The sequence below is a fragment of the Ylistrum balloti genome, unplaced genomic scaffold, assembly GCF_031769215.1.
Source record: "Ylistrum balloti isolate Yb309-2 unplaced genomic scaffold, AGI_CSIRO_Ybal_v1 Utg369800, whole genome shotgun sequence".
Taxonomy (NCBI): domain Eukaryota; kingdom Metazoa; phylum Mollusca; class Bivalvia; order Pectinida; family Pectinidae; genus Ylistrum; species Ylistrum balloti.
The window spans coordinates 1,702,601-1,716,770 of NW_026781978.1; the positions used below are offsets into that span (position 1 = coordinate 1,702,601).

At 33.6% G+C, this 14,170-nt stretch overlaps 1 protein-coding gene across 1 annotated transcript in view; it reads left to right on the forward strand.

Annotated features, from left to right (window-relative positions):
- The window catches only part of LOC132544506 (ADAMTS-like protein 4), a 148,874-nt gene that overhangs the window by 113,332 nt on the left and 21,372 nt on the right, over window positions 1-14,170 (forward strand). Inside the window, exon 10 of the mRNA XM_060208109.1 lies at window positions 4,836-4,965. Coding sequence (XP_060064092.1) covers window positions 4,836-4,965 — 130 coding nt within the window. The remainder of the gene's footprint in view (window positions 1-4,835; window positions 4,966-14,170) is intronic.

Here is a 14,170-nt window from a genome sequence, read left to right on the forward strand (position 1 = left end):
GGTAATTATTGACTATTACACCTGATTTGTTTTAAATTTTAAATTTTTGTGAAAATTAGAAAATGTTTTTAATATGTTTTTGACCAATGAGGTTCTGATATATTTACAAATTTTCTAAATTTAGATGTTTAAAGATAGTCACTATAATCAGTAGCTTATACATAGAAGGAACTATAAACAAACTGCTCAGAGTAATACACAATATTGTACAGATCCTGAAGGAAGAAACCACGACATGTGGTTCATATCCAATTAGAAGGTTCATGATAACACTAGCATCTAGTAAATTACTATTGAACCTATAAACTACCTATTTATCACACATTCACACCTTCATGGGAGTTTGTGGTTAGATTTTCATGTGTGGTTTTGATGTTGTGGTTATGCACATCTGTGAAACTGAGGATCCTGTGATGTTTCAATCTCTTTCCTACCATGAATGAATCGGCCCATAAAGATTTTACAGTAATTTTTACTATTTTGACTTGGTGAATATTACAAGGGTCTACCACATCTCTAACAATTGAAACTTTTCATATAACTACACCATGAATGTATGATATTTAATTTTATTAGATGTTTCTTAAAAAAGATCTTTTTAAAAACAAAAGTTGGTCCCATGTGACGTCAATGAATTTGGAATATGGTGACGTCATTAGACAAACTCATAAAAAAGGTCAGAGCTCAGTACTGTTGAGACATGGTGACTTCATTGTCAGAGCTTAGTGATATTTGGACATAGTGACCTCAGCTCAGAGCTCAAGTGATGTTTGGAGTGTTGAACTTTTTATGTCCGAGCTCATATTGAGGCGACTTATGCAAATCCAGTGTAACTGTGACAAGGTGACCTTAATATGTGAGAACTCTGCATATTAGGACGTGGTGACCTCATTATGTAAGAATTGGCATAGGGATACTGTGACAAGGTGAGCTTAATATGTGAGATATTGGGACATGGTGTCCTAGGTTACCTCATTATGTAAGAGCTCTCATATTAGGACATGGTGATCTCATTATGTGATAGTTCTGTGATATTGGGATGTGGTGACACTTTATTGCATTTAATAAGATTTAAACATCTGATGCTTTATTTGGATGTGTCATCTTCTTACCACCTAACTAAACACTGTAATCTTATTTAAAGTTTAGTTTTGCAGTAGCTGTCAGGGAACAGTCCACACTTATCTGATCTTTATACTTTGTCTAACACTGTAAGTGTTAATGGACATCCTCTGCAAAAGTCCTAACTCCACACAAAACGCTAACCCATTGAATTTGACATGAATATAAAAGTAATGTTTTCTAAATAGGATTACCTCACTGAGGTTAATTTACTGTTTTGTCAGAATGACAGGTTATTTTACAATAATATCCTGGCTTATATAGTAATGTGACACATGACCCCTAGAAAACCTTGTTAAAGTACACACTACCCCCTCCAGCTTTATTCCAGAGGAAAAAAATGCATCATTTTTGCCCCTTATTTAGTTACAGCTGATTGTTATGGTGGTAAATAATTTTCAGTAGAATTTGACAAATTGGGACATTTGTAAGGGTGACCTTTACTTACATGCTTGAGTGATTTGCTAGTCTCTCCATGATGTAGGTATTTCAGTATCAGTGACATAAAGATTGGGATTAGCTGACACCAGTAAAGTTCTGTAACCTTAATTATACATGTGTACTTTGTGCTCTGTGCAGTTTGGATACCTTTTGGACCAACTTCTCCTTCATTTGTTTACAGAGATTTGAAAATTTTGTAGAGTCTGCTTTCGTTAGCTCACCTGGTCCGAACTGCCAGTGAGTTACACAATGTTACACTCTATCATTCATCCATCAACTTGAATCGTCTGGTATAGATTCTGTCCAAATTGAATCTTAAGCAACAATTAGTAAAGGGAACAGCTGAGGATGTTCAGAATATTTTAGTTGTTACTTTAAAATTATTCATTTTTGTGGGATTTTTTTTTTCAGTGATGTTATTGGTATTCTTAATCTACGAATTCATATGTCAACAAACTCTTGAAAGTTTGAAGTAGATTTATCAAGATATATTTATGTAGGAATTCAAATGTCTCAATAATTATGCTTTTTTGAGAAACCACGAAAATTTAGCCCCATAAAAATATATGATTTTATAGTATTCATGACATACCTTTTATGAGTTTATTATGATTTCTCCACAAATTCTTGACAAGTCTAGTGTAGACAATTTAAGACATTTCAGCAGCTTTACAATAGTCTGGTGAATGACATTGATTTACCTGTTAACAGGCTGTAAGTACATTAAGCACAGATTGTTATTCCAGTTAAAGCATATGCCTAGCAAATCTAGAGGGAATGATAGTGTGTTTTTGTGTTAAATATATGATGTTTGATGGTTAAGTATGTCTGTGAAATCTGAGCAAATATTTTATAACTCGTTTTGACCAGCAAGTAATTGAGCTTTTGCTGTGGAGGTTTAAACAGAAAATTTTCTCTGTTACAAGGAGATAATGATCAAAGATAATTTGATAATTGTACAAGAACCAAGTTGAAGTGAAGACTTTTCAAATTTGTTTAAATGAATGACCTTGAATCTTGTTTAAGGTCACAGGAGTCAAATGTGTTAAGCCTTTCAGTGTATTTTTCCTGAATAAGGAATTGGCCAATAACATTCTTGGATTAAGGTCTGTAAGGATGAAGATGTATCAGTTTTGTTCCAATGAATTATTTTGGACAAATGGATTCAAATTTGTTACAATCTCCAAACAACTAATGATAACCAAGTGAACCAGGTTCCTGAGATTTTTTGACAGAAGGATTCATGTAAGCAGGGCATTCTAATTTGTACTAACCGATTACTAATGGAATGTAATATTTTACGTGATCTGCATAATGATTGCTTAAATAGATGGGTTTTGTTTCTGGTAAAAGCTCAAAGCATATGCTTCTCCTGGAATGTAAGAGTTATTATGATAGGTTCATCAGTGTCTAAAAAGTTGATTGTAAATATTTAAAAAATGGTCCATAAATAACTTTTTTAATCTTTCTCTGCCTATATCTTTCTGACATTACATACCGGCAGGATCTCCATTGAAACATTCCTAGACATTAGGGGTTATACAATTAGACAAGTGTTTGCAGTCTTACAGAAGCCATTGTGTTGGTAGTTAAAAGTTAATATAGGATAGTATTTCAGCTAAATGTGTATTTTATAGTGCTGCTGATGCGTCCTAACTGACTCTTCCTTTCTCAATAAATGTTAACATATCTTGAACTATTGTTGTGAAAATCACAAAACCTATGTCAAAATTGTTTATCCTTGAAAAGATAAATGACTGGCTTCTGATATTGAACAGAAATAAAGTGTAGGTGTATTAGGCAAGTATGAATGGGGGCGGATAATGGGTTTTCAGGGTAACACATGAGTGCCAGGAGTCAGGCCAAGTTATCAGACTTGAGAAACCAACGGAATTATCAAATACTTGGAATAATAACCAAATTTTAAATTGTTTAAGCAGACCAAGGGGCTGGGCTGATGTATATCTCTACTGAAGATGTAGCCAGTGGGCGATGTGACTGACTTCTGGCTCCGCTATATCACTTATACATTTAACAGATATGTGCTATGTATAAATATAATGAAAGTGAAAAATTAAAGATAGTACTTTAAATACCTGTCTGGTTTCATCAGATTTAGGTCATTGATTTGTTAATATAAAGATTTCTGATGTAAATTAGATATATCAAGGTTATATATAGATAAATCAATTTCTTAAACATTCATGCCAACTAAGGCAACAATACTTTGGTGCTGATGAATTATCTCCCCTTTACCTTAATACTTTTATGATAGTAGCTATACAGGTTTTACCATAAAGCAGACCAGCTTCACAAATACTGATTATAAAATCTTCATTTCACTGTTTCTACTTTTATTACACTTTGTATCAGGGCTTCTATTTAAAAACTCCCCAAGATGTTAGTGTTAGTGAGTATAAATGATACAAGCTCTCCATCAAACCAGCTTCAGTTCCATGACTAACATATTTTATACAAGGCTTTCAACAGACATTAGGATATAGTGTACAGGGACAGAAATGTACATAGAGTTTTATTACAGAAATGCTTTGTAGAAGTATGTTGTTTTAATTAATGATGGATACAGATACTGTTCACTTTTATAAGTACTTTGTTACTTTTTTGTTAAAATTATAGATTATCTGGTAGTTTGTATTAATCTCCATTAGTCTTCTCTACAAATTAAAAACAAGAAGAAAAACATTTTTTCGGAATATTTCATCAAATTATTTGCTACTCAGTATTTGACTGAGAAATTATAATCTTGCTGAAAGTAGCTGCCTGCTTTAACTAGGACATGGTAAGGTAGACTTTCCATCTTTAAATTTATTCAGTGGAATGTTATCTATAAAGCCAGAGGTTTCAGGGCTTTATCCTGAGCCAAACAAGGAAATGTCGTACTGAATTAAGTGTTCTTAAATGAACCAAGGAGGTATTAACAGAAATTGGCAACAATCGCCTCATTAGGATTAGATCTTTCCTGGATTGTTGCGAAACCTTGGTGCGACTAAATTTAAGATAGGGCTGCTGGCTCCATCCATCCCTGAAACTGAAAATGTGATGACCTCTCTTACAAAACCAATTCTTATTGAAACAGCTAACTTTATATACACTAATCAATCATAAACATTATCAACATTATAACAGAATCACTTTCCTTGAAATTTTGAAAACAAAAACTGATAATCTTAAATCATGTGTTTTAGTGTTTACTGAAGATATTATGATGCCAGATGGAGTTATAAATATGACTTTCTTGTGTGTTTTTCCAGGAAAGCAACAAACCAAAGTTGTGTGCATGAAAAGAAACACCAATGTCATTGTGACGATTGACAATTGTGACCCCAACCTTCGTCCAGCCACCCAGACTATTGCTTGCAACACGAACATCTGTCCACCAGCGTAAGTAAGACTTGCTGCTATCATAGTATTGAGATATTCAATTACATGTATATGATGTAGAGTGAAGTTTTTGAGTTTTCACTGTTTAACTCACTGTAGCATTTACAACAGAACATAGTTATTTGTTCATCACTAATTGAACATTATTTTCCTAATTGTTCCAAATCTTCCTGTTGTTGTATGAGTTGTCAGGTGTTTTAGAAATGATTGGAAATTTACCTTCTTTTAATGTTCTATGGAGGTTTTGACAGGGGCTTTATGTGGCTGCAGAATCTTTGTGCCTTTTGTTATCTAACTGATACTATCTCTGTGTGAATTTTGTCATCAAACAGGTAACTGGCACATGTGACATTGAATATAACTGATTTACATATATGTTAATTACTCTACATTAACTTCTATAATGTGCTGAAATTGATGTACTAAAGTTTAATACCAGACTTGGATTTTAACTTACATGTTGTAAACTTGAAATGTATCACTTCCCTAGAACCAAGAACTAAAATTGAGAGGTGACTCCTACCTGGTATATACGGTTGGACATTGAACTGTTGTCAGCTGGAATCATATTTGACATGTCACAATATCAGAAGTGTAAAAGTATATACAAATCTATTACACATTAAATATCAAAATAATTATTAGGCCTATAGTTAGCAGGATTAGAAGACTAGCACATATTTTCCTATTAAGAGTGACCCTTTCAAGGATATATAAGGTTAAAAGTTAATCATATCCATTAGAATGTTCTTACATCAACCTTCAAGTTTTAACCTTATAAGTTAGGAATCGAAGGCTACCCATTTTGTTTGAATGAAAGACTGTGATAACACTTAGTCTGTAATTGATTAGGTATTCTGATATCACAACCAGTTAAAAAATTAATATTTGAATTTTTGATGACTATACTGTCACATTCAGCACTCAAATGACTGGTGTGAAGCATATTTGAATGAAAGATACCGTGTACAAGATGGTAAAAAATCACAGGAATTGAAATGGTTATAGTTTATCCTTGTGTACACTTAAAGTTGAAAAATAGTGTTATGAGATAAAAAATGACAAAAGTAAAAAGCGATCAAATTAGTGATCTCTTCCATGTCATACATAAGTGGTCACAATGTACTGTCCCATGGAAGTCAATTAGCTTAAAACTTTGTATCATTGATTGGATGACACTAGTTAATGCTTTCTGTGACAAAAAACTTACGACTAATACATGATTTAACTGTTCTGAGACAGATGCTGTTGAAACACTCCCATCTGGTATATATGGTTGGACATTGAACTGTTATCACCTGAAATCATATTTGACATGTCATTAAATCAGAGGTACAGTGTGAAAAAGATATGCAAATCTGTTCCACCTTAAATATCAAAATAATTAAACAGTTTGCAAAGTACATGAGATAAAGGATGTTGTTTCAGCATTATTGAATCATTTTATATAAGAACTGGAAAAGGTTGTAAAATTTCAAACAAATTAGATAGAGGCACCCCAATAGTAAGTTGTCCTGAAGCATTTGATATAAATCTAAAAATGAAAATTTCTGAATCAGTTTATTGTCTAAAGCATAGATTAGCAAGAATATGGCAGCCACCAGCTCCTATAGACATCTTTGTGTTATAGACCCACCAATATATACAATTAATCAAGATGTTGTGTGGCATTCAAGAAACTTTGTTATATAGAACATACAATTTCTTGTGGGCCCTGTTACATCTGATATATTGCTCGTTATACCTAATCACACCTGTCTGGTCAATGCTTATTATTGCTGAGGTTAATCACAGGTGTTAACAAATGTCTACACAGTTACGAAGAATCATATTACAGGCCAATTACCAATCCTTATGAACCACTCGGGGACAGTTGGTTAGGGTCAGTGATGATTATAGGTGTTAACAGGTATCAACCTCGTTAAAGAGAGTCCGGTTACGGGACAATTTATTGCTATCAATAAATGGTCTATCAGTCACTGGTGAAAATCACAGGTGATAATGACAGGTGTATCAGTGTAATGTTGGACATAGGCGGAGACACCACGTTGACCATGCGTCCCCACAGTTCATTCATGGCAACCATTCTTGTTTAGTTAATTCTTTATTTACACCCAAGAATTGCATGCAGCTGTTAACATCTATTTTGAACAAATATTCTCAAGTCACAAAGTTATAGTAATATATACTGGCAGAGAGCGTATGATGATTTGTACCTGAAACCTGTAGAAATCATCTAATGAATCGGACTAAAAACAGAAGTTAAAGGTAATTAAATCTTATTGATGATAAAAGTAAGAATTGATTTGAGGTGGTAAAGGTTAGTTACAGTGACTAGATGGTGTTTATATCTGTATTGATAAGTTGATAGCTTCTTATTGTGAACAGCGAGGTTAACATTTAGATTAAGAATACAAAGAAAATGAGATCCAATGTCCAGCCGAAAAACTTCAAAAAGTGTTGAGACTTCAAAAGTGACTAGTGAAGTTAAAATTTCGTGGTAGTTGTAGTGACTGTGGTAGTTAATTAGTGATAGTGGCTGTGGTAGTTAATTAGTGATAGTGGCTGTGGTAGTTAATTAATGATAGTGGCTGCGGTAGTTAATTAGTGATAGTGACTGTGGTAGTTAATTAGTGATATAGTTAATTAATGATACTGTGTAGTTCATTAGTTAATTAGTGAATTAGTGATAGTGACTGTGGTAGTTAATTAGTGATAGTGACTGTGGTAGTTAATTAGTGATAGTGGCTGTGGTAGTTAATTAGTGATAGTGGCTGTGGTAGTTAATTAATGATAGTGGCTGTTGTAGTTCATTAATGATAGTGACTGTGGTAGTTAATTAGTTATAGTGACTGTGGTAGTTAATTAGTTATAGTGACTGTGGTAGTTAATTAGTGATAGTGGCTGTGGTAGTTAATTAATGATAGTGGCTATGGTAGTTAATTAATGATAGTGGCTATGGTAGTTAATTAGTGATAGTGACTGTGGTAGTTAATTAATTAGTGATAGTGGCTGTGGTAGTTAATTAGTTATAGAGACTGTGGTAGTTAAATAGTTATAGAGACTGTGGTAGTGAATTAGTGATAGTGACTGTGGTAGTTAATTAGTGATAGTGACTGGTAGTTAATTAGTGATAGTGACTGGTAGTTAATCATTGATAGTGGCTGTGGTAGTTAAATAGTTATAGAGACTGTGGTAGTTAAATAGTTATAGAGACTGTGGTAGTGAATTAGTGATAGTGACTGTGGTAGTTAATTAGTGATAGTGACTGGTAGTTAATTAGTGATAGTGACTGTGGTAGTTAATTAGTGATAGTGACTGGTAGTTAATCATTGATAGTGGCTGTGGTAGTTAGTTATAGAGACTGTGGTAGTGAATTAGTGATAGTGACTGTGGTAGTTAATTAATGATAGTGGCTGTGGTAGTTAATTAATGATAGTGGCTATGGTAGTTAATTAGTGATAGTGGCTGTGATAGTTAATTAATGATAGTGACTGTGGTAGTTAATTAGTGATAGTGGCTATTGTAGTTAATTAGTGATAGTGACTGTGGTAGTTAATTAGTTATAGTGACTGTGGTAGTTAATTAATGATAGTGGCTATGGTAGTTAATTAGTGATAGTGACTATGGTAGTTAATTAGTGATAGTGGCTGTGGTAGTTAATTAATGATAGTGGCTATGGTAGTTAATTAATGATAGTGGCTATGGTAGTTAATTAGTGATAGTGACTGTGGTAGTTAATTAGTGATAGTGGCTATGGTAGTTAATTAATGATAGTGGCTATGGTAGTTAATTAGTGATAGTGACTGTGGTAGTTAATTAGTGATAGTGACTGTGGTAGTTAATTAGTGATAGTGGCTATGGTAGTTAATTAGTGATAGTGACTGTGGTAGTTAATTAGTGATAGTGGCTATGGTAGTTAATTAGTGATAGTGACTGTGGTAGTTAATTAGTGATAGTGGCTGTGGTAGTTAAATAGTTATAGAGACTGTGGTAGTGAAATAGTTATAGAGACTGTGGTAGTGAATTAGTGATAGTGACTGTGGTAGTTAATTAGTGATAGTGACTGTGGTAGTTAATTAGTGATAGTGGCTGTGGTAGTTAATTAGTGATAGTGATTGTAACAGCTAATTTTAGTGACTCTGGTTGTTGATTAGTGTATTGTAATTTGTCGTGATTGTTAGTTATTTAAACTAACTAGTATAATTAGCTTATTGTAACTGTAGTAGTTAATTAGGTTGTAGTTTGTAGATGGGTTTACAGTTAATAATAGTGACCAGAAATTTAACCAGTAGTGACCTGATAGGTATAATATCCTATAACAATCAATACTTGTAACATACACAGACAACATATTCCCCCCATTCAAAGCTTCAAAAGAACTTAAAGTCTTTCATTTCTGTTCTGCTTGTAAATGATTCTGTTATTGGTGGGGAAATGACTCTGTTTTCACCTCAAATCACCGGTAAATAGCCCGCCATTTGACCCTTGGCAAGTATCTGTTAAACACACCATGCCCAAGATTCAAAAGGCAAACATTTTGTGTCTTTGATTCTCTAATCTACCTTACACATTATGTGTGGACTGATCACAAACACATTCTCTTGTGTCAGAAAAACAGCAGATCAGAAAACTTATCAATTTGACAAATTCGTGGATAGGCTTTTCTATTTCCACGTTAAATAAACATGATGGTCCTAAAGTCTTGATAAACCAAAGCAATCTTTCCTTTGTACAGGTCCTGTGATCTTCTCTTACATTGTTGGAGGGTTGGTTGATCTGTTTTTTTTTACACCATTGATTCTACTTTCAGGTTTCATCTTCATTGATGGCTGTCAGTAGTTAGACAACATGTTGAAATAAACGAAATCAACAAGTCAGCTCTACATGCTCTTTAATTAGCCCATGATTAGATGGTGGGCTATCCAAATCGCCTTATATCCTTCAAACCTATGTCTGTAAACATTTCTTGTTATCACTATTTCTTGAGAAGCACCTGATCATTCCTTCTCAAATTTCGTATGAAAGTTTGATGTGGTCCCTAGTTGTGCTTTTTGATTTTGGGACTGATCAGGAAAGCAAAATGGCTGATATTCAGCCATCTTGGATTTGACAATGGAAGATTATTGTCAATGTATCTTGAGAAATACTGGATGGATCATTCCCAAATGTCAAATGTAGTCTCCCTTTGGTCCCTTATTGTTCCAATTTTGATTTTCTGACTGATCTGAAAAACAGCATAGGTGACAGGTGACCATATTTGATTTTGACAATGGATGTTTGTAATTATTTCTTGAGAAGGACTGGATTGATTTTTATACCCTCTTGACCAAAGTTTTCGAGAGTAAGTATGGATTTGCCCGTACATACATATTCAAAATGACATCATAACTCTAAAGTCTACATTTCTTATCTGGTTGTCACAGAACTTCTCATACATGTCTTCACAAGCATTACCTCATGTACAAGTTCACTTATCAGCCTTCATCAGTAAAAAAACTAGGTCACTGTTACTATAAACAGAAATGAACAGAATTTCTGACAGGCTCTACAGGCCGCATTTCTTTCCCTATTGTCACAAAACTTAACACATGTGTTCACAAACATCACCTCTGGTATGCTATAAGGTAATACTTTAGACATTTAACATACATTTCTGATTGACAGACAGGTTCATGAAACAGACCAAATCACTCTATCTCTTTTTTACTCTTGTATTTCATACAGCTTGTGTGGCATGACAGTATTTGTATCATCTGTGATGGCTTGTCGTGAAAATTTGTATTGAAGCTTTCTTTTGTTTGAAGCTGTGCCTGTTTGATTTTGGAACTGATATAATAAAAGATACCCAAATTAGTTAAGAGGCAACTATATCGGATTTGGCAGTTAAAGATTATGATCACAATTTCTTCAAAAGCATTTTTAAATTGATTTTATATATTTATTTGAATTTTTAAGATATTTTCAGAGTAAAAATAGAGGTAATGAGTTGAAAAAAATGAAAAACTCAATTTACAAAGAGGGATCAAACTATGTTGGGCACCATGAGGATCCCCATGGGATCTCTTGTTCAAAGAATATTTATCCTGAAATTGAACATAAGTTATTGGTGATAAAAAATTGATAACAGTAAAATACAACAAAGTGATATTTTGCATTCTACATTAATATTTGCATCTACATGTAGCTGCTTAGCAGACAGAAAATATTAGCATCATGATTCAAACATCTCCAAATTTCTGAGACTGCCTTTGAGTCTGTAGGAATTTTACTGTCTCAATGATAAACTGTAATGAATTATCACATACTTTTATAAGAAAAACTGAAAATACAGTTACCAGTATTTATAATGTTCAGGTATACATATATAGCATTTAATCTGAAACAGAAAAACATCCCTACAGATCTATCACAAATGATTGATGTTTAACTCAGTTGGTTAAAGCTTTCATCAGTAGTGTTGTATTTTGTACATTCTGTTTAGTCTATTATTGATATTCAGGCAAACCTGTCTACAGAGGCCATTAAAGGGTGCAGAAGAAATGGACTTTATACACAGGTGGCATTTATATAGAGGTTTAATTTTTATTCATTGTGTGACATAGGAAACTGATTATGCAGCCTGTATAGACAGGTTTCTCTGGTATCAAGGTATCCTTTCAGACAGGTTTGAATGTGTAATAAAATGAAAGGATAAAAATCAAACCTAGCTTTTTGAAAATTCCCATTCCTGATATAAAAAAAAATATTTTCTTTATGGGGAATTCTTTGATAAATGTCAGGAAATGGGAAAGAATGCTAATTATATCATAAGTGTTAAACAGGAACCCATTTTCTGTAGAATGTAAGTCCCTCCTGACCCACTGTGTGTGTCTGTGTCAGCTTGTCACATTAGCCTGCAGTCTTTTGATGCACCAATGCTGTACCCTGTAAAAGTCTATCCATTGTTGTATGTTGTGCGGGCGTGCACCCCATACAAGTCCGCTCATTGTTGTATGGTGTGCAGTAGTGAATGGCTATATCTATATGGCACATCTGTGTGGCATGTTATCAGGGATCCTTGCCTAACTCACTTTGTCATTTATACATACATGATGTCTTACACACTTTCCCAGGGCAAATTGTTTTATGTATCATTTAGCTATAAAATGTCTGTGTTTTTATGATTGTGCTGAAGATATGAACATATTATGGAGATGTAGAAGACATAATCATGAATTCATTTTCACAGCATTTAACTGTGATAACATATTCATGGCATTTCATTCTGCAGATCTTGTACATTAAAAGAATTGTGCCTGACTCAACAGTCCACTAAGGGAACTTTGATTTCCAAGTCTGAATGGAAGTTTTGTCAGTGTTTTTGAATTATCTCATGAATTCATTTTGCAATTTTAGTGTTGCTTTATATTTTTCTCTAATATGCTTTATTGGATCTTTGTGTCAGTTTCCATGTTCCCAAGAAAAAGAGTTCTAATGATTTTCTTTTTATAAAATATGATATAAATGTATAATCATAAGTTTATATTTATGATGTTGTTCTAAAATTTTAAGGGTTAGTTGTTTTCAATGCTATTTCAAATGGATCAATTTTTCTTTAGAACAATACCTTATTGAATGACTTCATTTTAAGGTCATAAGAGTAGCATTTGTGTTTCGTCTGTCGTCGTCCATCGTGCGTGAACTTTGCATTCAAATGACTTCTTCTCAATAACCAGAAGGCTAAGGATACTGATATTAGACCTGTAGCATGATTGGAAGACGCACTACCAAGTTGTTGATATGAATTACCTTAACCTGCATTCAAGGTCACAAGGGTCAAATATTTTAAAATCTTTAAACAACTTTTTCTCAATAACCAAAAGGCCCAGTTGCTGATATTGGGCCAGTAGCATGATTGGATGAAGGGCTACTAAGTTGTTTTTTTTCATATTGTTCACCTTGACCTGCTTTCAAGGTCACAGGTGTCAATTATGTCAAAATCTGTAAACAACATCTTCTCAATAACCAATAGCATGGTGGGATGAAGGGCTACCAAGTTTGTTAAAATGAATTACCTTGACCCACTTTCAAGGTCACAAGGTTAGAATATATTTCTTCTCAATTACCAAAAGGTCTATGGTGCTGATATTGAGCCTGTAGCATACTGGAATGAAAGTCTTCCAAGTTTGTTCTTCTTGACTTACTGTCAAGGTCACAGGTGTCCAATGTGTTGAAATGCATAAGCAAGTTCTCAATAACCAAAAGGCCATGGGTCTTGATATTGCAGGGCTTGTAGCATGCTTTTTAAACATGCAGTATGTTCTGAGTAATGGCATTTGTGTAGTCATGCATAAAGAATGATTTCAAGTTTGCAGAAAATGTCTTTATGAACCAACCAATGTCTTCTATGTAAGCTGTAGTGTATTTGAGCAATTTATTTTAGGCCTATATTTCCTCTTTACAGTCAGATGACCAGATGACCCTTAAGGTCCATGGGTCTGTTGGTTCTTTCGGTTTTAAGATGATAATGTCTGCCATCGGAATGAATATTTCCTTAGTACTGGTTCTTCTGGTTCATATTCTGGTCTTCTAATAATTTCTTTTCCAGGCAGTAATTTTTAAAATGTTAAATCTTTCTTAATGAAAGTTTCCGTACACCTTCATAACTTAAAGCCAATGTGTAATGCACTGTCGTTAAGTCGCTGTGACCTTGAATCTCATGTTCAAAGACCAGACTATTTATTCAAATCATGACATTTTAGTAAAAGTACAATGGTCTATAGATACATGGTTATTTGAGTCATTCAAGTTATTATGATTATCTTTTTACTCTTTTGTCTTGGCTATCACTTCTAAACTGTTGAACATTTTTTAATGAAACTTGTATATTAGCATTACCTTAAGCTGATATACAGAGCGCTGCTGTCATGTCACTTAAACTCAAGGTCAAAGGTCAAGTGCATTTTTTCCCCAATAATTTCAAACTTATGAACATTGTTAACAGTAACACAATGAAAAAGAAATGAAAACAGTAAGGTTTCTTCTTTTTTATCTCTAGTTCATATCTTTCTTCATACATTTATAGAAAGTACAATATGCCCATCACAATAATTATCTAAGAGCTGCCCTCTCTTTTCCTCAAAAAAAAATTTCTGTATTAGACAGGATGTACCCGTTATGCCATATGGCCATTTCCTGCTGGAGAAAATTCAGCCACATTTTT